This window comes from Aulonocara sp. 'chitande type north' Nkhata Bay, linkage group LG6 (assembly GCF_057382095.1).
Source record: "Aulonocara sp. 'chitande type north' Nkhata Bay isolate Kocher_YH1m ecotype deep benthic linkage group LG6, A_spYH_male_GT1.1, whole genome shotgun sequence".
Taxonomy (NCBI): domain Eukaryota; kingdom Metazoa; phylum Chordata; class Actinopteri; order Cichliformes; family Cichlidae; genus Aulonocara; species Aulonocara sp. 'chitande type north' Nkhata Bay.
The window spans coordinates 30,925,141-30,951,589 of NC_141349.1; the positions used below are offsets into that span (position 1 = coordinate 30,925,141).

General features: G+C 39.9%; 2 protein-coding genes across 3 annotated transcripts; both read left to right on the plus strand.

Moving 5' to 3' along the window:
* The first annotated feature begins 751 nt into the window (after positions 1 to 751).
* LOC147328120 (C-type lectin domain family 4 member M-like) lies at positions 752 to 10,108 on the plus strand. Of its 2 annotated transcripts, XM_086296279.1 has the most exons (7): positions 752 to 3,480; positions 3,999 to 6,589; positions 6,842 to 6,931; positions 7,356 to 7,418; positions 7,544 to 7,686; positions 7,787 to 7,887; positions 9,300 to 10,108. In XM_086296279.1, the coding sequence occupies exons 2-7, from the start codon at positions 6,553 to 6,555 to the stop codon at positions 9,445 to 9,447; spliced, it is 582 nt and encodes a 193-aa protein (XP_086152405.1). In that variant the 5' UTR covers positions 752 to 3,480; positions 3,999 to 6,552; the 3' UTR covers positions 9,448 to 10,108. The 2 variants fall into 2 exon arrangements, with proteins under 2 accessions (XP_086152405.1, XP_086152404.1); XM_086296278.1 differs by having other exon boundaries at positions 752 to 6,589.
* A 1,967-nt stretch (positions 10,109 to 12,075) lies between these two features.
* On the plus strand, positions 12,076 to 25,850 carry LOC147328121 (centrosomal protein of 95 kDa-like). Its single transcript, XM_086296280.1, has 21 exons — positions 12,076 to 12,288; positions 13,023 to 13,151; positions 13,862 to 13,969; positions 14,187 to 14,297; positions 14,740 to 14,860; positions 15,513 to 15,631; positions 15,854 to 16,059; positions 16,838 to 16,898; positions 17,016 to 17,083; positions 17,255 to 17,472; positions 17,618 to 17,744; positions 17,857 to 17,974; positions 19,126 to 19,331; positions 19,579 to 19,674; positions 20,504 to 20,654; positions 22,636 to 22,805; positions 22,902 to 22,976; positions 23,261 to 23,413; positions 23,979 to 24,125; positions 24,213 to 24,284; positions 24,967 to 25,850. The coding sequence occupies exons 1-21, from the start codon at positions 12,264 to 12,266 to the stop codon at positions 25,141 to 25,143; spliced, it is 2,658 nt and encodes an 885-aa protein (XP_086152406.1). The 5' UTR covers positions 12,076 to 12,263; the 3' UTR covers positions 25,144 to 25,850.
* The last annotated feature ends 599 nt before the right edge of the window (positions 25,851 to 26,449 follow it).

The following is a 26,449-nucleotide window of genomic DNA, read 5'->3' on the forward strand; positions in this document are numbered from 1 at the left end:
ATGATTCCTCCACTAACTGCGCTACTGACTGGGCTATGGACTGTAACAAGGTTTGGAGAAGGTCTGATTGTGGTAGAGCCTGAGCTATGGGTAGCGGGGATGAAGACTGAGCTACGGGTGACTGAATTTGAGATGAAAGCGGTGGAGTAGGTGACAGGGCTACAGACGGCTGCTGAGCAGGGGACACTGGAAACTGAGCTACAGACGGCTGCTGAGCAGGGGACACAGGAAACTGAGCTGAAGGTGGCTGCTGATCAGAAAACTGAGCTGAAGGTGGCTGCTGATCAGAAAACTGAGCTGAAGGTGGCTGCTGATCAGAAAACTGAGCTGAAGGTGGCTGCTGATCAGCTAACTGAGCTGAAGGTGGCTGCTGATCAGCTAACTGAGCTGAAGGTGTGGAAATGAAATCTGCACCAGTCCGTACAACAGGTGAGAATGGAAGTGTGGTTGGATGATGATGGTGAGGGTTGCATTTCTTCTTTAAAGGTGGCTCGAACGACTTGGCAATGAACCTTGGCAAAACATATTGCTGACGTCGAGAGCACCAAGTGGCGAGGGCCTCCAGGAGAGCAGCAGAATCCTCCTTCCGGCCGCCCATGCCAAACAGTTCAAAACAAAAACTGGCCCTCAGAGCTGTTACTATTGTTTTTAATCCGTTAATGTCCAGAAAGGTTATGGCGAAGGTAGGGGATGACAAGAAGTTGTCTAGAAACACTACCTCTGGAAGCCTCTTGTAGTTATCCACAGCATGAATTATGCGCCAGCAATAATCCCACAGCTGAGCGAGGTACTTTCCCTCTGAGGCAAAAGGTGAGTCCGCTGGATCCATCTTGTGGTCGCGTCATTCTGTCAGGGCTCTGTGTGCAGGCGGATGGAGAGGAGGATCCAAATGCGAGACTCTGAGACTGAATTGAAGCTGAGAACCTTAGCTTTATTGCTGGTGATAAACGACAACGTGAACTGAACAATGACACTGAGAACTGAACACACAGGCATAATTCTGAGGGTACGACGCGACACTGAGCACAGGAAAACACAGGGCTAATATACACAGGGTGGTAATCAACGAATGGGCAACAGGAGGGAGACACAGCTGGGAGAGATTAGGGTTAACGAGACGGGGGGAACCAAGCTGCACACACTAACATAAGACAAAGACTTTCACAATAAAACAGGAAACATGAATTACTACTCAGAGACAAGGACTCAACACAGAGAGACAGAAAATGACACATGGAACTGAACTATACTAAACATGAGATATAACTGAGAACAAATCCTTAAGCACGGATAACAGAAACAAGAAACTAATAATAATCATCATCACTACGAGAATAAGAAAACAATCCATGAAGCAGAATTAAACCGAAATATAATAAACTCAAAATACTGGGTCCAACGAACCCAGAACCGTGACACCTGCGGGCGGTCTATCATTCAAGCTCAGGTCTTCTACCACAGGCCTGGGAGCTTGACGGTCCTGCACAGTATCTTAGCTGTTCCTAGGAGTGCGCTCTTCTGGACAGAGATTTTTTTTCCTGGGATCTGCTGGACCCACTCACTTAGCTTGGGAGTCACTGCACCTAGTGCTCCGATTACCACTAGGACCACTGTTACCTTCACCCTCCACATCTTCTCGAGCTCTTCTCTGAGCCCTTGGTATTTCTCGAGCTTCTCGTGTTCCTTCTTCCTAATGTTACTATCATTCGGAAACGCTCCATCTATCCCTACGGCCACCTTCTTCTGTTTGTCCACCACCTCTATGTCCAGTTGGTTAGCCATTTAGCCATCACCATTTTGTCCGTCTGTGTCTGGAGGTCCCACAGGATCTTAGCTCACTTATTATCAGCTTATTATCCCGGCAGGGTATCTGATCACGGGTAGGGCGTAGGTGTTGATACCCCGGATCTTGTTCATACCATTCAGCTGACTCCTCAGGACTTGCCTGACTCTCTGCAGGTACTTGGTGGTTGCAGTTTTCCTGGCAGCCTCTTTGTGGTTCCCATTTGCCTGTGGGATCCCCAGGTACTTGTAGTTGTCCTATATGTCTGAAATACTGCCTTCTGGTAGTTCGATCCCCTCAGTTCTGACTACCTTCCCTCTCTTTGTTATCATCCGACTACATTTCTCCAGTCCGAATGACATTCCGATGTCATTGCTGTATATCCTGGTAGTGTGGATCAGTGAATCGATGTCTCATTTACTCTTGTCAAACAGCTTGATGTCATCCATGTACAGGAGGTGGATGACAACTGTTTCCTTCCATAGTCGGTATCCGTAGCCAGTCTTGTCAATGATCTCACTGAGGGGGTTCAGGCCTATGCAAAACAGCAGTGGAGACAGAGCATCTCCTTGGTAGATCCCGCACTTGATGGTGACTTGTGCTATGGGCTTGAAGTTGGCCTCTAGTGTTGTACGCCACATCCCCATTGAGTTCCCGATGAAGGCTCTTAGGGTCCTGTTGATCTTGTACAGAATCCAGCTGTGGGGCATTGAGTCATAGGCCTTCTTGTAGAAAATCCAGGCAGAGCACAGGTTGGTCAGCTTGGTCTTGCAGTATCACCTGATTGCTTGTTCTACCAGTAGCTGGTGTTTTGCACCTCTGGTATTCTTGCCAATCCCTTTCTGTGCCCCACTCATGTATTAAACCATATGTCTGTCCATCTTAGCCGCTATGATGCCTGACAGGAGCTTCCATGTGGTACCGAGGCAGGTTATTGTTCGGTAGTTGGATGGGGCCGGCCCCTTGTGGGGGTCCTTGAGGATCAGGACTGTCTAGCCTTCGGTTAGCCATTCCGGGTGTCTCTCGTCAACTAGTAGCTGGTTCATTTGTGCTGCCAGACGCTCATGGAGGTGTGAACCATGTCATGGCCTGGTGCTGTCCAACTCTTCATATTGGAGACCCTTGAATGTCTGCTATTGTGATGGTTACTGGACCCTGTTCAGAGAGGTTGCTGTGGTCTGCCCTCAGCCCTCCAATAGCCACTGAGCATTGCCATTATGGGTTGTGCCCTTCTCCCATATGCTCTTCCAGTATTGCTCCATCTCCAGCCTTGGTAGTGCTGTTCTCATGTTGTTCTCCTGCCACTGAGAGTACACCTTGGCTGATTCTGTAGAGAACAGCTGGATTATTCTCCTGCCTTCAATCTCTCTGGTGTACCTCTTTAAGCGGCTGGCAAGGGCTGTGAGCCATTGCTTGGCAGTTTTCAAGGCCTCAGGTATGGACAGCTTGCTGTACTTCTCAGGCACCTTCTTTGTCCCACCTTTCTGCAGCTCTGACAGTTGGCTAACCTCCCTCTGTGCTACTTTGTTCTTCCAGTATTGCTCCGTCTCTAGCCTTGGTGGTGCTTTTCTCATATTTTTCCCCTGTCACTGAGAGAACTTCATTAAACAATTCAGAGAGTTCACATGGATCAGACTGACTGACTCAGAAGAAGAGGGGACCTGGAAGTGGGTGAACGGGACTTTACTGAACAGAAGGTTCATAAATTCTCTTTATAATTTAAAGTTATAATCACTAATAATGTGTCAATATTGACCAATCATGACCAGTCATAAAACTGTTCCACAAAGTAGTTGCATTTTGCATAAGTAATGTTGGTCATGTTGTATAAACAGTTTAAAGATGAGTGTAGCTGAAATGCATTCACAAATCAATAAATATGTTTTTATCATAGTAAGTAATTACTCAACCTTCAGTGAATTGTATTCTGTGATTGAATGTTTCGTGATATGTTGCAGCATCTGCAGGTATACAGAGACTTGAGTTCAGTGTATCGGACAATATCTAAGATTTAAACAGTTAATCATTATCATTATTCATATTTAATCATATCATATTTATTCAATATTTTATCGTTATTTGATTTATTTAGTGGTTACTGTTTTACTGATGCAGGTTGAACTTCAAGCTACAGCTAATTTGAGGACCTCGTTCCTGTTTGTTCACAAGTTGTTGATATGCATCTCTGATTTCTTGTTCAAAGCTGATTCTTTAGTTTCAGATGGCACAATGGAGAGCTCAACAGCTACAATGGCCCAGATGAAGACTTTGGAAAAATGAAGATCGTTAAAGATGAAAACAAATGGAAAAAACATATGGATCTGTGAAAAGATTGTGGATCTGTAATTGGCTGTCGCACTAGTATTTTAAGCCACAGGGAAAACGGCTTATCATTATGCATGCAAGTTCAAACACACATGGACTTAAACCTTTATTAATGCACAACTAATAACAGGAAATATGTTGCTTTGCCACATGTTTCCTGTTTTTGTGAACATCTCCCTTCACAGCAACCAACAAGAGTTAGCAGCACTGTGAAATTTCTTTTACAAAGAAGGACAAATCAGATACTTTGCTGTGTATTAATAAATTACTGCAACAGTGAAAACTGCTCAAGTGTGTAAAAAGAAAACTTCTGACTATGTAAAAGTAACAGTCAGCAAATATCCGACTGAACTTTATTTCTCTGTAAGACAGTATTAGCGTACTACTACCTACTAAATAATAACAATTGTAACTATATTTTGTTGCCAAGACAACAATGTGGCAGGCAGAGTACTTTGATGTGTTACTCATTAAGTAAACTTCTTGCTGTGGTTAGCACTGTAACCTCAGATAAATTTGGCAAAGCCGTTCTGAATCAGCCATTTTACTAATAAACTGTATATCACATGAAAAGGACTGGATTTCAGTTTTCTTATAAAGAACTTTATATTGTATAGCACAAAATTGTCATTCCATTTGATCAGATTTATTGGCAATTTGTTTATAAAAATTAAATATGCCGAAAAAAATTTTTGAGGTGGCTATGTTGTTTAAACATTTTCCTTTTGTTTTAATAATCCTGGATCATTGTGGAACTCAGCAACCTTTGTATGGAAGTGTGATTGGATGCTTGTATGTGTATGTCATATCTTATATATGAATATGAACTCTATGCAGGTCTGTACACCTTATAGACTATAGACTATAGTCTCCACTCACAGGCTGAGGACCGGCTCCCCATAGGACAGTGTGCTGAGCCCCCTCCTGTATTGCCTCTACACCTACGACTGCAGTTTGGCCCACAACAACAACAACCTCATCATCAAGTTTGCTGATGACACCTCGGTAGTCGAACTCATGTCAAGGGGAGAGAAAAAGGGAGACAGAGAGGAAGTCTTAAAGTTGGCAGCATGGTGTTCAGAGAACAACCTGGCACTGAACACCAAGAAAACCAAAGAGAACATTGTCAACTTCAAGAGGCACAGCACTGACATAGCCCCCTATTCATCAACGGTGACTGTGTGGAGAGGGTCCACACCTTCCGGTTTCTCCATGTCCTTATCTCCACTGACATCTCCTGGACAGACAGCATAACAGCGGTGGTCAAGGCCCAGCAGCAGCTGCACTTCTGCTGATCTTCTACTGCTCATCCATTGAGAGCCTGCTGACATACTGCATCACAGTATGGTACGGCAGCTGCACTAAGCTGAATAGAGTGAGGTTTCAGAGAGTACTCAAGGCAGCACAGAAGATCATCGGCTGCCCTCTCCCCTCCCTGATGGACATTTATTCTTCCCGGTGCCTCCGCAGAGCAGCAAATGTTGTCAAAGACAGTTCCCACCCTGGTTTTGACCTGTTCAACCTGCTTCCCTCAGGGAAGAGCTACAGGTGCATCAGCACAAAGACGGACAGATGCAAAAATAGTTTCTTCCCAAACGCCATAACCACCCTGAACTCACACATGCACTGACAACACAGTTTCACCCCCCCAATCCAAGGACTTTCCTCTATACACAGAATACACATCTACCATCACCACTGTGCAATACTTAATTTACATGCAATGTCCCACACTGTAAATGTATAAGGTTATGTCTTTATTTATTTTTCCCCCCAATTTGTATAATTGTACATTTTATTTATTTATTTTTGAATACTGTTCATATGTAAATAGTCACCCACCTTTTCCCACATGTCTGCATTGAGTATGAGATGCCCTGTATCTTATTGTACATGTGTATAGTGGCAATAAAAGGCATTCTATTCTAAAGCTGGGTCATGTAAAGGACATGGATGCAGAGCTCAGCAGAAAATCTGCAACAGAATTGCTGAAAAAGAAAAATTATGGTGTTGCAACACCCCACTCAAGGTCTAGACCTCAACCGGAAAAAAATGCTGTGGTAGAAACTTTACAGAGCTGTGCTGAAATTAATGCCCACAAACCTTAAGGAACTGAAGCCACAGTGTAAAGAAAAGTGGGCCAAAGATCCTCCACAATGATGTGAAAGACTGATAAAGTCCTACAGAGATGTACTACTTTATGTTATTGCGAAAAGCAGATCTAATAGTTACTGAATCAGAGGGTTCATTGGTTTCTGTGGTGGTAAGTAAGCAGGGGCAAATATGTAGCAAAAGGGTCAGTATTTTGAGGAACAGGAGGTTGTTTTTTCAGTGTTAAAAAAGGGAAACAGGAAAAAGAGAAATCAGTTTGTGGATGAGTTCAAAATATCATTATATGAGTACATTCCTTAATTTTATCCTGATAAAATAAAGAACAGCCTGAGATGGACTATGAAAATGTACCTGATACATCAGCAAGAAGTAAGTATCTTAAAGATTGTTTATTTGTTTCATTTCAGCTCGGTGTAAGTACGCGCTCCACCATCGTCCACCATCGTGGGCAGTGTCAGAAACAGGTGAAGGGTTTTGTTCAAAAACAAACAGATCCAACCAACTGTGTGGAGTTTCTTTTCATCTGCTGGCAGTAATATGAAAATACTTTTTAGACATTTGAGTCTTTTTGCTGTTTAATAAAGATGATTTTGTGTTTGTCTATTTGATTTCTGCACACAGAAAGAAAACTCTGCAGACTAGTTGTTCTGAGCTTTGGACTTCTGTTTATTCTTCAAGTTATTCTCAGCATTTCCCTGCGACTGGCTCTTCGTGAGTTCACTTACATTTTATCTGTAATGTAAAATTCATCATTTGAATAGTGTACGAACAGAAGTTAGAAATAATTACCATTACCATCGGAAAAACTGCAACTAACTCCACTTAATTCAAGTTTATTTTTACAGCACTCTATTATAACATCACAGTCTAATTACTTTGTCAGCAGTTTACTTAATGAGGCCAAAACCTCATATTATTATATAAGACTGGAATAATTTATAAAATAATTACAAAACACTTACAGCTGTCTGTCCACTCCTTTAATAAAGAAACGTGGCCCTCTAACACATACTATCACATCACTGTATAATTTCTTCACTACAAACTGTCTTGGCCTCCATCCATCTGTGGAATAACTGAATAAACTAAATATATCTAAATGCATCCTTTAACATAATGTTTTATTTCACATCAGACCAGGCCACTAAAAATGAGACTAAAGAAGAAGAGTCACTGAGGAGGAAGCTGAATATTTTCGGCAAGTATGATGCTGGAAATTAAGAGTCAAATCTTAAATATTAGCCCATTTTACTAATAGTATTATCATTAGTGAAGTAGATGAAACCGTTTTCTTTTATCTTTTTATGTTTACATTTTGAACAGATCTCAATACAGAACAAGGATGGGTATACTTCAGGGGTGATTTTTATTACATTTCTCATATTAAAAAGTCCTGGAGTGACAGCAGAGAGGACTGTTTGCAAAGAGGTGCAGACCTGGTGATTATCAGCAGCACAGAGGAACAGGTACAGACTGTAATTCTGAAATCTGCAAGAGTTGAAACAAAGTTTTAAGAACTGCAAGATTGCTAAGATTTATTTTCTTGATTCTTTTACTGGGAACAAGAACTTCATAAGGCTGTTCAGGCGTAACACGTGGATCGGACTGAGTGACACAGAGGAAGAGGGGACGTGGAAGTGGGTGGACGGGAGTTTGCTGAACAGCAGGTCCATACATTTTTAATTTTTAATAATAAATACTGATAATTTATAAATCAATCCTAATCTCAATAAAACTCCACAAAGCAGTAGTAATCACTCATAATAAAATCCTCCATCCATCAGCAGCAGCACTTTATTCATCCTCACTGTGTGTTGTGTAAATATACTTGAAGTAAATGTATTATAGTTCAAAATTGGTATGATATCAAAATATTCTTCTATTAGAATAGAACAGAACAGAATATATTTTAGTTTCACATGTAAATATAACTAAAATAACAACTATAAAAAAAACACATAAAAACTTTGTAGACATAAAAAACGAAGACGTAAAGTTGTCATGAATATTTCAATATCCACACAATGTTTATGCTCAAAAAGAAGTAGGAAGAAGTTTGCATTTATTTGTTCCCACCTCCTTATTTAAAATTCCATAATTTGCAAATCAGAATTCACAGTTTGGCTTATTATCCCACAATATACACGTTTAACTGCATAGAAGTCTACACTCATATAAAATACTCACATAAAAGAATTAAAGTTCAAAAACCAAAACATTTTTACATTTGCCAAACACCCCGTCATTAACACGCCACTAAAGCTGTGTGCTTTGTCCACATAATCTCTTTTATATTTGTTTTTAAACTGAGTTATGTTTGGGCATTGCTTCATATAGAATTACATCGATGTGACAGTTATCTTAATGAAAACTTTAAGTTTGGGTTACTCTCGCCTTGATCTATATAAGATGTCACACTAAAATGTTTTAGATCATCAAACAAATTTAAATTTTAGACAATGATAACACAAGTAAACACAGAATACAGTTTCTAAATGAGGGTGTTTATTAAGGGGGGAAGAATGCCAAACCTACACGGTCCTGTGTGAAAAAGTAATTTCATCCCTGTTTGTGGATAATGGCTCTCACTGTGGTTTGCAAGAGTCTCAAAGCCTTTGTAAACCTTTCCAGACAGATAGCTGTCAGTGACTTTGTTTCTCAGGTGTAACATGTAGGTTGGACAAAAATGCAAAACAGGAAACCAGGCAGGGGGTAAACACTTTTTTACACCTCTGTAAGCTATAGGATAAGTACTCACTATTCAGTGGGTGGATATCTGTGACTAAATATCTCTTAATGTGCTGTGGTATCTCATTTTGTGTAACTTGGGTTTTGTAATACGCACACACTTTGTTTTTATCACTATCTGCTTATTACTTTATTCAATTTTATTCAATTTTATTTATATACCACCAAATCACAACAGCAGGTGCATCAATGTGCTTTAGGATTAGGGTTAGGATACCGTGTGTGTAGGACTTAAAGTCAGAGCTAATTTGAAGACTTTCTCCTTTGTTTATAAGTTGCTGAAATGCAAATCTTCATTTCAGCAACTTGGCTGAAAGGCAACTTTCTTTAGTTTCAGATACTGGCGAACCGGGGAGCCCAACAGCCTTGGAGACGAAGACTGTGGCGTGATGGCAGCCAATGACGAAGAAAACTGCTGGAATGACGCAAACTGCAGAGATGAAAACTTTTGGATCTGTGAAAAAAAGGTGGAACAGTGATCAGTAGCAGGAAAATTGTTCCATCACATACAGATGTTAACATGTTTGTCTCGACTGCTGGCTTGCTAGGTTGTGGAAAATCCTTTGAATTGATAATTTGTGAGTCTTTTATATCTGCTTTTAAATTCCTTAGGGAGACCTCTAAAGGGAAGTCTGCAGAGCATGTAGATGAAACCCTATTTATAAATTGCTGTTAAACATTAAGTTCCTGTTATTATTGTATACTTACTAACACATACATAGAGTTCCACTAGCTGATGCAATTTTTAAAATAATTCAAATGTGGAGAGAATACCAATATAATAGATGAGATTTTCTTTTATATTACATTTAAAGTTCCGAAGTTCTCACTTTGTTGTTTGAATAAACTCAGTTTTCTGGTTTTAACATTTTGTTTAATCAGGGTATGCTGTTGTAGGCTATTAAAGAACACTTCTTTGTTTCTGTTCCATAACAGAAGCTATAAATGCTACTAAGCCATCTTTCACATAACAACGCTAAGCCCTGACATCATATTACTGTAAATACAACAAGACAAAAGTCTCTGTACAAAAACAAACATCCTTGATTTGTGAGCATTAAGATATTGAAACATATTTTTCTCTCTATCTGCATGTAGCTTAACTTAATTTGAGTGTGTGAAGGAAAACTGTGCATTAAAGTGAACTTCCTTATATTAATGTTTCTCATTTCTGATGCAAAAGAAAAAGCCAAGAATAACAACATATACAAGAGCATTGGTGACTTTTACAAAGTATGCGCGTCAGCAGCCACTTTGTAACTTTGTATCTATCCTACTTGAGCAGTCAAGGCTTTTTGTTCACACACACACACACACATTCATACAGCTCTTTTTCTGTCGAACCAGTTTCTATTTAACACACATGAAAGCATGTTCCATATCTTGCTCAAGGACACTTTGACATGCAAACTGGAGTAGTTAATCAGAGCAGTTAATCCTGGAATATCTAGGATGGACAAAATTTCACAAACTGACTTGTTGTAATGGTGGCCATCTGGTTACAGCCAGATGGATAAAATCATGCTAAAAAGCCTCTATTGATCATATTAACTATGTATCACTCACACCGGAAAAAGAGAAGTATTGCAACATATTTTTGCATGTGAGATGTACACTTTCAAAACAGGACAGATGTACAGATGATACTCATCCTGTTCCTGTTCAGATGCTGCAATGATAAAAACCTGATGAAGCACGCATTAAGGAGCGATATCTATGACAGCTCTGTAGCGTTCTTATTTAGATATCATGCGCAAGTTCCTAAATGATCTTTAGTCAACACATCTGCTGTTTATTCTTAAGATTTAAAAAAAGAAAAGAAAAAACTTCACACCCAGTACACCTCTCACATCCGAATGAAATGTAACTGACATGAAATTAGAAGTGAGAACTTCTTTCTTTTTATCTTCTTCAGTGTCCCATCCCACAAGGCTCAGTTCAACTGTGCGGTATTTACCTTTTGGTGGTTCAGTCTTTAGTTATTTAAAGCAGAATGTAAAGTGTTATGTTAAGGCACTAACATGACACCATTATTTCATCTTACAAAGTTGTGCCAAAGCTCAGTGTTGGGCTTTAATTCAATGCTTTTGTTTAGTTAATCCTTCACCTTTATTTCTTTCTTAATAATGTTTTCTTATGTTGTTCATTTTAAATTCTTCTTTCTTGTGCTCCCTGTATGGGTCACAACAGAGGATCAGCTATCTATCCCCAGTATCCTCTTCGGTCACACCACCTCTCTACATGTCCTCCTTCACTATATTGATGAATCTTCTCTTCCTCTTTTCTTCTGCCTGGTAGCTCCATATTCAATATCCTTTGTCCTGTTTACTCTCTCTTCACCTCCAAAACAATCTTTAAATAGCCCAGTCCTATCTACACCACAGCAGGACAGCTTGAATTCACCTCCAATGCCCCTGCCTTTCCTTCCCTTCAACCTGGTTTCCTAAACACAACAGTATAACTACTTCCATCATATCTCCATCATACCTGTTTCTTTATCAGCCATAGTCCCTACATTTAAAGCCTTCGTGCTGTCTAAGCAGCTCTAACCTGTTTATCTGTGTCAATATCTGCATCCTGTGGTGTATAACACTAGACAGGGACAACAGATTTTTAAGGTTATGTGAGCAGCAGCATTGCAGTTCAGTGTTCACTCTGTTACTTGAGTTTCTCCTGGGCAGGTTGTGTAGAGAGCTTCATCCTCCCTCTGACGTAAGGAACAGCCAATGCTGTGGGGAGTGTGTTTCTTCTGCAACAATGTTTTGGTGGGTGGTACGTGTCAAAGTAATATCCACATGAATGCAGGAGTGCGATTGTGACTACTTTGTGATTGGGTGAATGATACTTGCGTTAGTGCTTACTATTACTATTACTATTTACTTTTTTAGTGGTCTTCCACTTTTCCTCCTTTCTGCTTGCTATATGTTCAGCATCTTTTGTCCAAGATATCCACTACAGAAGGACGAGAACGATATCAGAAGGACACCTCAGTCCTTCTGATGTACTTACTTGTAATCCTACCCCTCGTGGTACTGTTGTTGTCATTGTCTATGGAGGTTGGAGTATTGGTACCAGTAGGGGGCGGTACGTACCAATCGAAAGGCACTTCCGGAAACAAAGAACGAGCTAATGTCCAATCAGAAGACTTTTCACTTTCAAACGATGGTTCCTTCTCCCAGTTACCGAAAACCACAACAAAACGGATTTTAGCGCTCGGTCCAGGCGTTTACAGGACTCTCTTTTACAGCTAGTAGATTTTTGTCAGCCCCATCTGCCTGCTGCAGACAGCTGTTTCATGGGAACCCAGGAGGGAGAGAGAGGTAAGGCAGAAGACCCTCCAACTCCGGGGAAAGCTAATGACACGTAACGCTGACTTAGAGCTAACGTTAGCACACGGTTAAAGTTGCGACTCCTCACTTGTCAGTAAGCCTGGCTGATATAAGCGATTTATCCATATATTATAGAGAGAACCAGAGATGAAAACGTGGGCTCTGCTTATGTTGTTTTCTTAAAATGTTCACGTTCGTGTTAGCAAACATTAGCAGTCTTAGCTAGCTACTTTTGAGTTGTCTTAGCCGGTGAAGTTGCGTAAAAAACATAAAATATAACGAAACAGATGGCAGACAAATTTAGATAGTTTTTTGATTTCAGGACAAAACACGACTACTGATGTTATTTATTTAAAACTTAATTTGTTCCCATCAAATCAACAGTTTTAGCCGGCGGCTAGCGTAGATAGTAGGTAAAGACTACCCCCGCCCCGCTCTCAGACTTAAGTTTGCCGGGGGCGGTCGTGATTGAGGCAAACTTAAAAGGCGTTGTGATAGAAGAACCACTTAATGTCATTGAAATGAGTTATACAAAAGTTAATTAAACTCTTCATGCTCGATAACCTCGATGTATTTTTTTTAATTAAAGCGAGTTTTCCACTCGAAGTGATGACAAGGGCTCTGCTTTTGTAATTTCTTTTATACTCCATGATTACGTCAGAGAAATAAGTTCTCGAGTTGCTGTTATATGAATGAACGTGACTTCTCTTTTTTTTTGTCTACAGATTGGGTTGATGTGGCAAATGATCTTCTCAGCAAATGTCACGTAAACCTGAGGCTGAAGAAACTTACGGACTGTAATGCAGATGTTTTCATTGCCCTGTATGAGAACATCCTGGGGGAGAAAGTTCCAGGTAAGAAGAAGTTACAGATCTGGCAGATGTCCGCTTTTACATTTTTTTTAAGCAAAAGTGTAAAAATGTCTCTGTTCATACCTTTGTAACTCAGTATCTTGAGATTTTGACATGTCTAATGTCTATAGATGGCGGAGCATGGGGGGCATTACTGTTGCAGGTAATCATGTAATCAAGTAAGGGGGCTACAGTCTTAAGAGAAATTCCAGTTCCAGAGTTAACAGTACTATGGCATTAATCAAATTTACAATCTTTTAAACAATACTGACATTACAATCGTTTAACAAAAGTACTCACAGTATTTGAGAAAAACCTGGATAAATAAAAATTTAAAAACAAACCAATTCAAACAAATAAAAAAACTGGACTGCACTTGCTACAGGGAGTTAACTGAACTTTCATGGAAGGACAAAAGTAAAAGACAAGATGTGCTAAAAGGGAAATGAGTGAATTATTGCAAAACATATAATCCAGAACAATAATTGTTTAACTTTCATTATATGTGGAAGCAAAAGTTGTAATTCAAATTAAAATAAAATTATTGCACAGTCCAACTATGACTTTAGTTGGGAGATTAGTTTTGTAAGATTGCTTTCTAAGACCCTGTTTTCTTTATTGTTAAGTTGAAGGGGGAAGTTCAGCATGTATGCATTAATTAATTCATTGAGCATTTGGTTAATCAGATGCTTGTTTGTTTTTTATATGTTTAGATTATATTGCAGTGCCATGTAGTCAAGAGGAAGATGTCCACAATGTCCAATGTGTGATTGATTCTCTGTCCTTGGATTACCTTCAAATCAGCCTCTCACATATTACAGGTAAGAGAAAAAAAATAATTTGTAAAAACAAGGAGTTAATAATATAGGTTTAAAATTTTGAATGTGCATGTCAGAGAAGCGCAAATATGAATCACTGTTTCACATCTGTGCAACATTAACTTAAATGAAGTTGAGATCATCATGAAAGTCATTCAATTTGTACTGCATGGCAGATGTTGCAGAAACAAGACTTTAATGAGTATGAGTTTGTTTTCAGGAGAAAATGTTGTCAGAGGGGATAAAGAGTCGGTTAAGAACCTCTTGGAAATCTTTGATGGCCTCTTGGAATATCTGAACGAGGAGATAAATGACGGGTCGCCGAACAGTGGTAGGAAAATGAAATTGTTGCTTTTCCCTCATCTTTTCCTCATTTGCTTTTACTTTGAAAGGCAATTAAAACTATATGATTTCAAATGTCTATAGTGGCACAGCTTAGTGTTTCTAAAGGACTTTTGTAGTGTTTTTATACATTATAAAATGCTTTTTGTTAGGAGGCATAAAAGCTGCACTCCTGCCTCTCTTTGTTTGAGTAGAGTAGTTAAGTAGTAAAATTACAATCTGTTTTTTTTTTAGTGTTTGTCAGACATTTATAACTGTGACTCTTTGAGGTTAGCACTTTGACATTTGGTGAGGGGGGGTTTCTGACTCTGTATGAGTTTGTTTCTCTTTAAATTTCCACGAAACATGTTGTTATCACTACTTTTGCTCTCTTTTAAATTAGTGCCTTTTCTGTTTCTACCTCTGTCATTTGCAAAATTCATGTTTTTCAGAGGAGCAGAATGGCAGTCTCAGTGAGGATGCACACGGTGACATCAATGATCCGCCTGGATGTGATGCTACAGAGCAGAAGGAGACAAAGCTGGAGGTGGCGTCCTTGTCATCAAGTGCAGAGTAAGCACAGACATGTTTTATAGACTTTACACAAGTCTCAGTACAATGTAGAAGAATATTACTGTTTGTTTTCTTCCCATGAACCAAAACACCACTGACAGACAGGTCTGATATTGATGACTCAGACCGCCATCATTCAGCTTTAGAGCACATCCTGCTCTACACCCTGTTGACACAGCAGCCTTTTAACAGCAGTGTAAATAATAAAATGTTAATGGCTGTCATAATAGATGAAAGACATCAAAACATGTTTGAGTTTTTTTATGGTGCTGCTTGGACCACTGCTTTATTAATTCTCTTCAGAACTCTTAATATTCATGTTTTTTTAAGAATAATAAGAAATGAACAAAAGTACTGATACAGCACATGTCTGAGTCATTCTACACACCCGTTATAATTACTGGTAATCTTTTCTAAGCCTTGTATCTTAAAAATATAATTAACTGGCATTTTAATGTCTAAGTTTAATTTTTTTCTAGACTTCTTGTGCTGCAGTTGAATTTAGTAGAAATTTGTCCTTATGGGTTGCCCACTCTAATCATCTGAGAAAGAGAGATACGCACGTGCTGTGAAGATTACAGAGGTGGCTTGTTAAAGTTGAAAAACTTGTCGGTAATTAATCTGATACAGTCTGAATGCTCTCATTATTCAGGTCTGCCGTCCAGTCCAGTAAACAGTCCATCCACTCCTGGAATGGTGAGGAGGTGGGGTCAGCCAGCGAGCTCATCGGGCTGGGCGTGTCTGCGCGCACATTCATAGATAAAAAAGAAGGTAAGGCTTGCTTTGCCTCAATGACAGTGATTGTTTTGGGGATAATACTTTATTTCTTTGTACATATAACAAAAAATTATAATTTTCCACAGTTTCTTCAAAAAATTTTGTGTTTGATATTTTGGAAATGTATAAGAAGACATAGACAGTTTGATGCTTTATTAAAAGTCCAGGTGAGCTACCTTTTAATCCAAGGACTGGCTGTCCCTCCCCCAACCTCAGATGCAGCAACCACCTCTGGTCCTGTGGACAATGATGAAGCTCCACAGACTGAACCAATATACTCAGCCATTGCACTGCAGCCACCAAACCAGTCCAACACTCCCCACACTCCCATTGTAGGCCCTCACTTACCCGATCAACTCCCCACAGCTGCTGGTGTCAAAGAACAGCACACAGAGGAGGAAGTCAGCCTCATCACTACAGAGGTATCCTTTAAATACAGTATGATAAGGTTGAAGTGTTTTATGTGTTCTGTCTGCTGTGAACTGCAGTTTAAAACGACATGCAAAGTTTTACAACTGGTGTGTTGTGTTAATATTCTATACTTTTCCTATCATACACACACTTCCCACTTTGGTGACTCCAATTCAAATAAAGGAAGGATGAGCTTATGCTGACTTGGCTTCTCTGACAACATAAGTTACTCCAGTAATGCACTTCATTTTGACGTTCACATTTTCTGAATGTCTTCAACATTCACTTGCTGAACCTTTATATATATTTGTGTTTTGAGTATCTGTTGTCTGCAAGCAGAACTTGGTTATAAGATAATATCTGCTAAAAGATTAGCATTTTTCCAGCATGTTTCAAGTCGGTTTACATCTGTTCATCACTTAATGAGGAAGTCTCTGGAATCAGGAAGTGCCATGTTTATGCTGTTGTGATCTGTAAAACTATCTATGCTAACAGGTCTGACGTGAGTCTGACCTTCTACAGCACAAAGTACACAGAAACAAGCACCAAGTTAATTTTCCCTTATCTTTCTTCTGAGTAGTTTTTTTTGTACTTTGATTATCAGCCCTTATATTAGATTCTAAAAAGCCTTCTTAGGTTTCTGATTATTTTGTAGAGTTGAGTTTTGAGTGCTGCAGATTATGTTTAGTGCTAAATCTAAGTCTTTGTAATGAATGTGAATGACTTCTGCTCAGTTTTGCCTAAAACTCTTTATGCTTTCTCCTTATTTTTTCACTCCTCTTTTCACAGACTTCAAAACTAGTGGCTGAAACTAATGGACTACAGTCTCCTACCCACTGCCAGTCCCCTGGTGAGTCAAAGCACACCACAGTCGATAAGGACACAATTTCAAGTGAATTGTGATGAAAGTGATGAAAACATGATTGGAGATTAAGTGAAGCATCACATAGTTTTGTTTAATTTTCAGCTGTAAGTGAGAAATCTTCAACCAGCCAGCAGAGAGTTGAGACAGAAGTGGAGGGAGAGACGCTGGAGGTGAGAGTGCAAGCAGTAAGACTTCACTTGTACCAATTTTACAGTTTTAATATACCATCTAATGGTAAATTGTAAACTTGTGTGCTAGATGTGGTGGTTAATTAGCATGTACAGTAATACTCAGATACACAGTTTAAGTCAAATTGACGCTTTTCTTCTTTCTATTCTTAGCCGACTAACGGAGGTCCCAGGAGGGTTTTATTCCGAACACAACCAGATGTGCTTTTCCTCACCCTGCAAGATGGGACGACACCTGCCACCCCTTCTCCACCAGACACTGAAGAGGAAGATGAGGAGAATTTGAGTTGCACACGAAGATTAAAGGACAGAAGGATACACTGTAGAGAAAGAACTGCTCTCAAGGAAGACTTTGTAACTCACCCTGAGAGGTAAACCGAATAGAAGAAAGCTATGGGGAAAAAACAGAATCTATCACAGATTCAGATTGTTATGTGGAGGCAGTGTGGTGAATGTTATGCTTTTGATTTCCTAACTATCTTCTTTATGCTATATATTATTGCCCTGGCCAAGCAGTAGCAGGACAGCACAAGAGGATTTTGAAGAGCCTCTGTCTTATAATCGAAAAAGGAACAAGCAGGCAGAACAAGAGTTGCATGAGATATCTGAAAACCTCTCCCATCGACTAGAAGAACTCGATCAGGTATGTTTGCATTTAGTTGACTGAAGTGATCAGCGAGTTCACAACTCAGTTGTGTCACTGTTCTCGAGTGAGTACTGGTTACGATATTTTAAGTCTTGTGTAATTAATGTAGATGCTTAAACGAGTTCTGGGGGAAACTGGAGAGTCCACCGAGGTCAGAGAGGAGGACAAGCAGTCGCACCACAGCGACAGCATCATGGAGCGTCGCAGGACTTCAAGACAGGACACAGGTGTGCACACATTTTTGAGCACAAACTTTGTTGTTGTTCTTTTCAATTTTGACAGTAAACTACTAACAAATGCCACAACTTTTATTATTAATTTTTACCACATCACATTGCCTGGTTGGTGAAAAAAGGATTTCCAGTTGATTTTAAAAATCTTGTTGTAGGTCTTTATATTGTTCTTAGAAAATACTATCTTAACTAGGGATGGGTACCGGTGTCCGGTGCCATGATGGCACCGGTTCTGACATAAACGGTAGTAACCAGACCGAAAAGCAGCGCACATTTCGGTGCTTTATTTCGGTGCTTTTTTTTCCTGAGCTGTGATACACTTTTAGCCAATCGTTTTACGTTTCCGAGGATAGTAGGCGGGGCCAGGTACGTACATTCTGTTAGCGCAGAGCTACAGATTAAAAATGTCCAAGGCGAAGCGGTTAAAAGTCTGGCTGTACTTCACAGCAAAATATGCAAACTCAGCAGCAACAAGTGCTTTAAGCTGATACTGTGATACTGTCAAAGGAGGTAACACCTCGAATCTCATGAAACACCTGGCGATGCATAGCGTTTTTTTAAAAGCCGAGAAATGCGCCGTATTTGATGGCAGCAGCAGCCGTTCTACTCTGTGTGAGTAGCTTAATGTTGTTCTTGTGTGATTTACGTTGAGTAGGCTAACGACGTTATTACATTAATGCATAAGGTGAACTAGCAAACACTGTCGTAGTTACATGCGGCTGTCCTCTTGTTTGATGGCAGATACTCTCTTCACCCTGGCCAAAAAGGCTAAAATGACCAAAGAAGAAGTGGAAAACAGTTAAACATGAGAGGTTTTTGGACAAAGTTTGTGTTTTTTCCATTGTTGAAGCACTGCTTCCAGCCAAGAGTGATGCCATATATGCCCCATAGCTGCAGAAAAGGCTAACATTGTTATCTTTTTACAAAAAAAAAACAGCTGAACATGAGAGGTTTTTGGACAAAGTTTGTGTTCTCCATTCTTTAAGCACCGGTTTGAGCACCGTTTAAGCACCGGCACCGTTTCAAAAGTACCGATTTGGCACCAGTATCGGATAAAACCTAAACGATACCCATCCCTAATCTTAACCATTCTGGATCTCATGCAAATTAATGAAATTGGTGAAATACACATTTAACTGTTTCAGGAGCACCTGATTTTGAGTCTACCCACCGAGCACGCTCCTTATCCCCTTCCCCTCCACGAGTCCGTCGTTCCCTGCAGGGACAGCTGGAGGATGTGATGGCAGAGGCTCTTAGCTTGGATGATGGGAGACAGTCCAAACTCACAGCGTCTGATCGATCAAGGCGAGGAGAGCTACACCACAGACCATCTCACAGAAAACATGACAAGGTACAGTACTAGTGCACTAAATATTACAAGATAATCAATTAGATGCTAAACTGACTTTTAAGAGTAGTTAAAGGACAATAATGATCAAATTTAGTCATGAACGTTTTTGCAACTGAAAAAAAATGTCATATTTGGCAAATATACTGTGCAAATTTAAAGATGCCATACGCAAATGTGAGCAATATGGTGAAGTTGCTTGATTACTTTCATATGCTTTGAAAATAAAATGATTATTTCTCTTTTTCAGTATCTGGAGAACGAAGCGTACGAGGAAGAGCTAAAAAGATATGAAGAAAAAGAACGTAAAGAGTTAGATAAGGCTCGCATCAAAGCTCAGGAAGCTGTAAGTTATAAATCTACGGTTTTCTGTTAAAGATTATTTAATTATTAAAAAAGTAAAACCTACCCTGGGTCCAAAAAAAAAAGAAGAAAAAAAAGATGGTATATTCTAAAAAATAGGTAGACCTTTGAGATAACATAAGTAGAAAAAAAAATCTCTAATGTCTGCGGAGGGAAAGCATATTGGTTCACAGAGAATACAAAGTTGAATCTATTTAAACAAAAATCAGTGAACTATGGTACAGTAAATGTTTTGGGATGCATTCAAAGAAAATTTCCAAATAAGTAAATGAAAAAAAATTACTAGAAAAATAAAAACTCCCCTTAATTTTAGGCGTATTTTACTTAAGACTTTTATAAACATAAACAACAAGATTTCCCTTTTAAAGCAGCGGTCCCCAACCCCCGGGCCTCGGACTGGTCCCGGTCCGTGAGTCGTTTGGTACCGGGCCGCGAGAGTTGAGGCTCGTGTGTGAAATGTATGGTTTTCAGGGTTTTTATCGGTTTTCAGCGTTATTTTGTTATCGTTTTTATCCTTAACTCGGTTTTCCTGGGTCTTTTCACGTGTGTTATGAATAAATCTTCTTTTTTTTCGGTACCAGTACTAGTTTTATTTTGTTGTATTTATCCGCGACACCTTAAAGGCCGGTCCGTGAAAATATTGTCGGGCATAAACCGGTCCATGGCGCAAAAAAGGTTGGAGACCGCTCTTTTAAAGCAATATGTCAAAATGTTAAAGAAGCAGTTATATTAATCTCTGTGAATCCTTCTGTTTAGTTGTGAGCGTAGAGTCGTTTGTTCTAGTTTACTAAACTAGGACTGTGTGTGTGCAGGAGCGAGAATACAGAGAGGCCATACTAAAGGATGTTTCGCCAGACCCCAGACCCTCACCAGCTAAAGTGAAAGCTCAGCATAAATCACAGCGTACTGCACAAACCACTCCAGGGCAGAGACGACTGGAGGCTCCCAGGAAAGCTCCATCAAGTAAGTTGTGGGTGAGGCTGAGGGTTTGGAAACTGTTCTGTTTGGCTGTGATCACTCAGCTTTAGCATTAACCAGTGTTTAGGTTTTATGAATGTTTGTATTTCGGGCTGGCTGGCCCTCTGATAATCACAGAAATAGCACTTCTGGTAGATTCAGAGGTAAGGACACCAAGTGTGTTTGCTGCTGCAGCACTTTCTGTTGGACATTAGGCAAGTCTTCATCAGCTGAATGGACTCCTCATCTACTGTGTAATGTGGAGCTTTTCTGAAATGCATCAGAAAAAAGAGCTGAGAAACAAAAGGACTGATCATCTACAGATGGTGAAATACAGGAGACGGTGGAGTGGAGGATGGAGTTCAGAGTACTTGAGTGTAGTTGAATGATGTAAAGCAAAGCTTAGAAAGAGTTGCTGAATGTGATCACTGCTTACTTAATTCTCTGGCAGATTTACTTGAAGGTCTTTAAATTAATGTCAGGATGCTAATGTCTTTATAATGGCTTTATAACTTCATAGCCTTTAAATGGTTGAAGATATGGAACGTTTGGCAAATTGATTTTAGATTGAGAAGAAACAGATATTTTTTAAAAATGGCGAAGGAAAAAGTGTTTTGGTGATGGGTCTAAATTCAGAAGATTTGGGCATGCTGAAGCAATGATTCTCTTTTGGTGAGTGTTCTCGTTTGTGTGTTTGTTGTTTCCGTTTGTCAGTGGGTTGCTTCTTGATGCTAAGAATGAAGATGAAGAGACTAGCCTGAAACATTTGTGGACATTTACCAATAAATTGACACAGATATTACAACGCCTCTGTATCTTCCACACTGCAAATATCACATGTTATGCATGACTATTACACAGGTTTGGCTGTGTAAATCATTCATAGCGATGCACAGAGAATCCAAATTAGATGGAAGTAGATTATTCACCAACGCCCGTGTGCATCTGAACTGACCTGACGGTTGGTCCCTTACTTCCTTGTCGCCATGGCAACAGTACCAACCAAAAACACATACTTTAAGACAGACCGGGTCATAATGTATTATTGTTACACTCAAACATTGCAACTATTCTTTCTGTATTTGCTTTTGTTGTGTGGAAGTGAACCTCTGTTATTGTCTGTCTTTCTTTAACACTCCCCCCGACTTTGCTAGAAAAAGTAATGAGGTCAAGGAAAACAATGCTTTAGGAAATATCCTATATCCTGTGATCCTCGGATAATGAGTGCACACTCATACCAGATTTCAATTTGCTGATAAATAACATTTACATAATTTGCACCACTTCTAAACAGAGAGTTAGTTTAATTTTGTGTGAGAGTTGTTCTGCAGTCTTGTATTCTTAGTTTAACCTTTAAAACTGTGGTTTTGAGTTTTTGTTTAATCTAGTTTCCTTACTGGGTTTCTTGGGGATGGTTCAACTAGTATCTCTTTTTGAGCCACAGGTTTCTATCTGAGATTCAAAAAGAGAGAATCATCAGCTGCATTTCCTGTAATTTGTGGTAGTTTTTCCAGACATAAATGTTGAGTATCTTGTGACTTTGTGATGGCTGAAGTTTCCACCCCTTGGGCGTGTAGGCAGATGATGTTGACATGTAAACCTGATGATGTCCCTCTGAAGAGCTACTCACTGTGTCTAACTTTAGAATCTGAAGAAAAGATGAAAAGTGTCTGGATATAGGACAAGTAATGACATTCTTGTAAAGCCCCACATAAAAAGGCACACACACCAGGTTTGATGTTGGCTTCCCTGTTGAGCTGATGTTTGAGTTGTAAACAGAAAAAGACTTAATCCAATTAGACACGTTTCTGGTTAATCTGCTTTGGAATGGGTATAACTTTTATTCTTATTGTAGTAAATGCCATCCGTGGAGTCTAATAAAAGAGACGGATATGTTGAATGGAGGATTGCACTGAAGTACGTTAGTTGTTAGTTTGTCACAAACAATAAATAAATGTTCTTCTCTGTGCTTCATGTGTCTCTACAGTGAGAATAATGGAGAATGAGCTTCTCCCGGTGCTCCGGAATGAGTTGCCTCACCTTCACATCTCACCTCACGCCCTGGGTCGAATGTGGGAGCAGCAAATGCAGCAGGTGGACAGACTCCACGTAATGTCGTCCAATCACAGTCGGCATCGCAGCAAACTCTCCAGAGAGGTAGGACAGTGGTCATTACATGTCTGGTGCATTTTTGACCTGTACTAGATCATCTGATGAATGGCCTCATTAATAAATATGTAATTAAACTTCCAGTTGGAGGAAGCTCAGAGGAAACACGATCTGCTGGCTGAGCTCGTTCATAAAGGACAGGACCACAGCAGGCGCCTGGTGAGCTTTAACATATCAGACAGTTACACTACAGTCCACTGCTGTCCCCTTTTCAAAACTAAACCTGATCCTACACATTTCGACCAAACATCGTCTGGTGCAGGTGCCAAAAACCTGGCAACACTGAGTAAAAATCATTTCTCAAACCTTTCAACATAAAAGACACCAAAGTCAAGCTGGCTCTGCAATGGCGTCCTGTTGCTGTGCAAAAAAAAAGTGCAGGACACATGCTCTACCTGCCTGTGCTGGACAGCATTTCTCTAACTGACCTTTCGATCATTTAGAGAGACTTCAAAGAGCGAATCCAGCAGCAGAAGTCGACGCAGAACAGGCTGAGGGACCAGAGACAGCAGATAGCTCGAGCCAAGAAGTACCACAACGACTATCATGTTCAGCACCGAGCCCGCCTCATGAGGGCTCGCACCAAGGAGGAGAGGGTGGGTACTGAAGGGACAGTTTAGGACTAAAGACAAGTAATTATTTACTCATAATCATGATGTTCCTCTTTGTTTTAAAAATGTGCATGCTGGTGCCTGATGTGATATTAACAAACTCACCATGTGACAGCATAAAGACATTTTATTGCTGTAAAGGTAGAAATGTATCCACTGATCTCAGTTAACAAGCTGAAACAGTAAATGCTGGATTTATTTGACGGCTTCTACTTTCTACAGTGGACTTAATATCGTACCCCATGTCCCCTGAGTCCAGACTGTTTCTGACTCTAAGCAATAAAGTTTGAAACGTGCCCTGAAAAATTCTTAACATCAAATACTGGTGTGGGTGTTTGAAAGGAGCAGTACAGGAAATTTGAGCCACCAGCTTATTTTCCCATTTTCAGCAGCTCCCTGTAAATAGATAAATATGAAAATGAAAAAAGGTTTACAACAGATATTTATAGTTACTGGACTGCTGTAGATTATTTATTATTTATCAAGTAGACATCAGTAAAGTTTGGGCTAATTTGAGTGATGACTAAAGTGTGTCTGTGTGTGTTTGCAGATGTTTCGGCAGCTATTCGACGAGGGTTTGGAGATACAGAAGAATCGGTTGAGAGAGCAGAGAGCTTATGCCAGAGAGCAGCGACTGGAACAGCAGAGACGACACGAGGATCAGATCAAGTCCATGGAGAACTATTATAAAGATCAGGTAAGATGCAGCTTTCTGCCATTTCAAAATAAAGGCGACGACACACCCATTCCAGGTGAAGTCGGTGATGTGCTGTCTCTCTTTCAGTTTTCACTGCTAGCTGAAAAACTTGCACAAGAGCGGCAGGACATCCAGGTTCGGAAAAAAGCTCAAGAAAAGGTAATTTATATACTTGTTACTGCTGCTTATTGTTAATTTAAATATTTGTTAGAAAGTAGGAAAATTAAATGTTCAAATTGCACCTGATCCCGTCAAAACGCATTAAAGAAATCAATGTAATTTGCTATACGGTCCAGCAGAGGGCACCCTTTAAACTCACCTGCATGCTCTGCAGGTAGAGAATGCAGTACCGCAGCAATTGTCCAGAAATCCAAACAAATAGTTGTCAAAACCAGGCAGCAGCATCAACTGTACATTTTTTTTTTTTTTTTGCACACCCAGTTTCTCACAACCATAAAAAGCATTTGTATAAAAGGAAATGCAGCGATTTGAAGTTATTTTTGGTAGTAGTTTTTCAGGATGAAGCCAGAACTGGGTCCCAGCTGTAGGACATCCAAGAGGGAATTGTATAAACTGTATAGAGTTTTTATGTGATTTCATGTGAATCCACAGATTTTCCTGTGCATGGTATGCAGCATATCAAAACTAAATATATTACACTGAATTTTCTCAGTCCACTCTTAGAGATCCTCATAAACCACAGTTCTTTGCTGTTGCACTGTAGTCATGGAAACCGCAGGACAAACAACATACACAGTTTATATGCCAGAAAACACAAATGATCAATCATTTAAATAATTTAAAGATTTACAGTTTATTTTCTTTCTTTTTTTCCCCGCAGGCACTGCTGAAGATGAAGCGAGAGCTGCGTTCCAGGATGGAGCGTGAAATCGGCGAATTGCAAAGAATCATAATCCAGAACAACGAGGACGACTACTTCCAGGAGCTGGAGATCCAGAGGCTGCGCAATCGGGTTCGGATGGCCTCCTTCCAGTACAACACTAGCTATCTGCACTGACCAAGGAAGACTCTGGTCTGACTGGTTTGAATCAAAGGACTTTCTGCCATTCACAGCCAACAGTACGAGAACTCGATGAACAGTACGATCTACTAAGGCGTCCTCCTTCAGAGCTTTGCACAGGAAAAGGATTTTCTCTTTGTAAGAACTTGTTCATGTGCTGATTATTGATTACTGATGAACTGAACACACTCTGACTAAATGTAGCTATTGGCTAGTTTGGCTAGCTCTTCCGCTCTCACCTCAGCTGCTGATCTTAAAAAGACACCTTGGACTCTTTCTGGGTGGGTTTTTGGTACTTGATAACTAAGAATGTTTTAACTCCTTCACTGTGCAGTCTTTGTGTTGTTAATGTAGCAAAAAACCTAGCAATGTTCTTCCTCTTGCCAAATAAGGACCACAGATGCAAAGTTAAGTATGAACGTCACAGACTGACGACTCTTAACATTTTTCCTTTTATGTGCAACATCTTCCTTAATATTTTAACCATGCCAGTGGATTATTTATTTTTTAACTTTAATGTTTGGATTTTAATTAACCTGGTTTGCTTTCTCATCACCGGGGGTAGCGATAATCAGTCTTTAATGATCCTTTAATTTCCTCAGCTCAATTGTGATTGTTTTTTTTTTTTTTTAACCTCAGCTGAACTTGAAAGCTTTGGACTGATGCACAAAGGTTTCCTCCATTAAAAACACCGTCTACTGACACTGTATCGTTTCTATGAGCACACACACAACGACTGTCAGCACCTATTAAATGTGTGAGTGTGACTTGAATGATACATAGATGCCTAATACAGTCAACTGAATGATCATAAACATACTGTGAAGGATGAAAGTTGCTGTTTTAAACCTGAGGTAAGATTTATTTATTTATTTTTTTGGTTAAAGTGAAGAGGAGACTGTGGCTCACGACGTAGACTAGGTCATATATTAATTTGAAAGTCAGCAGTTCAAGTCATCCAGGGGCAACCTCTAGACTTCAATCCCCATGTTAAGATGGACGGCATTAGAGCATTAACCTCTTGAAAGCCTACCAGGAGTAACCCTTGATGATCTTTTCTAAAATGAATGGTTTGTCGTGTTTCAGGCCTGTTACATGACTGGATGTGCATCAGAAGTTAGTGGGGGTGGTCTCTGCCTATGTAGCTATTCTTGGAAAACTATGACGACCACGAAAATAGTTTCCAAACTCTGACTTTATTGATACGTGCTGAGGTTAATTGTTTGATCTCTGGGTAGTTTCCCCCTTCATAACAACTCTGAGTGAGGTGGTGTGTTTTTAAATAACTCATCCACCCGTGTAA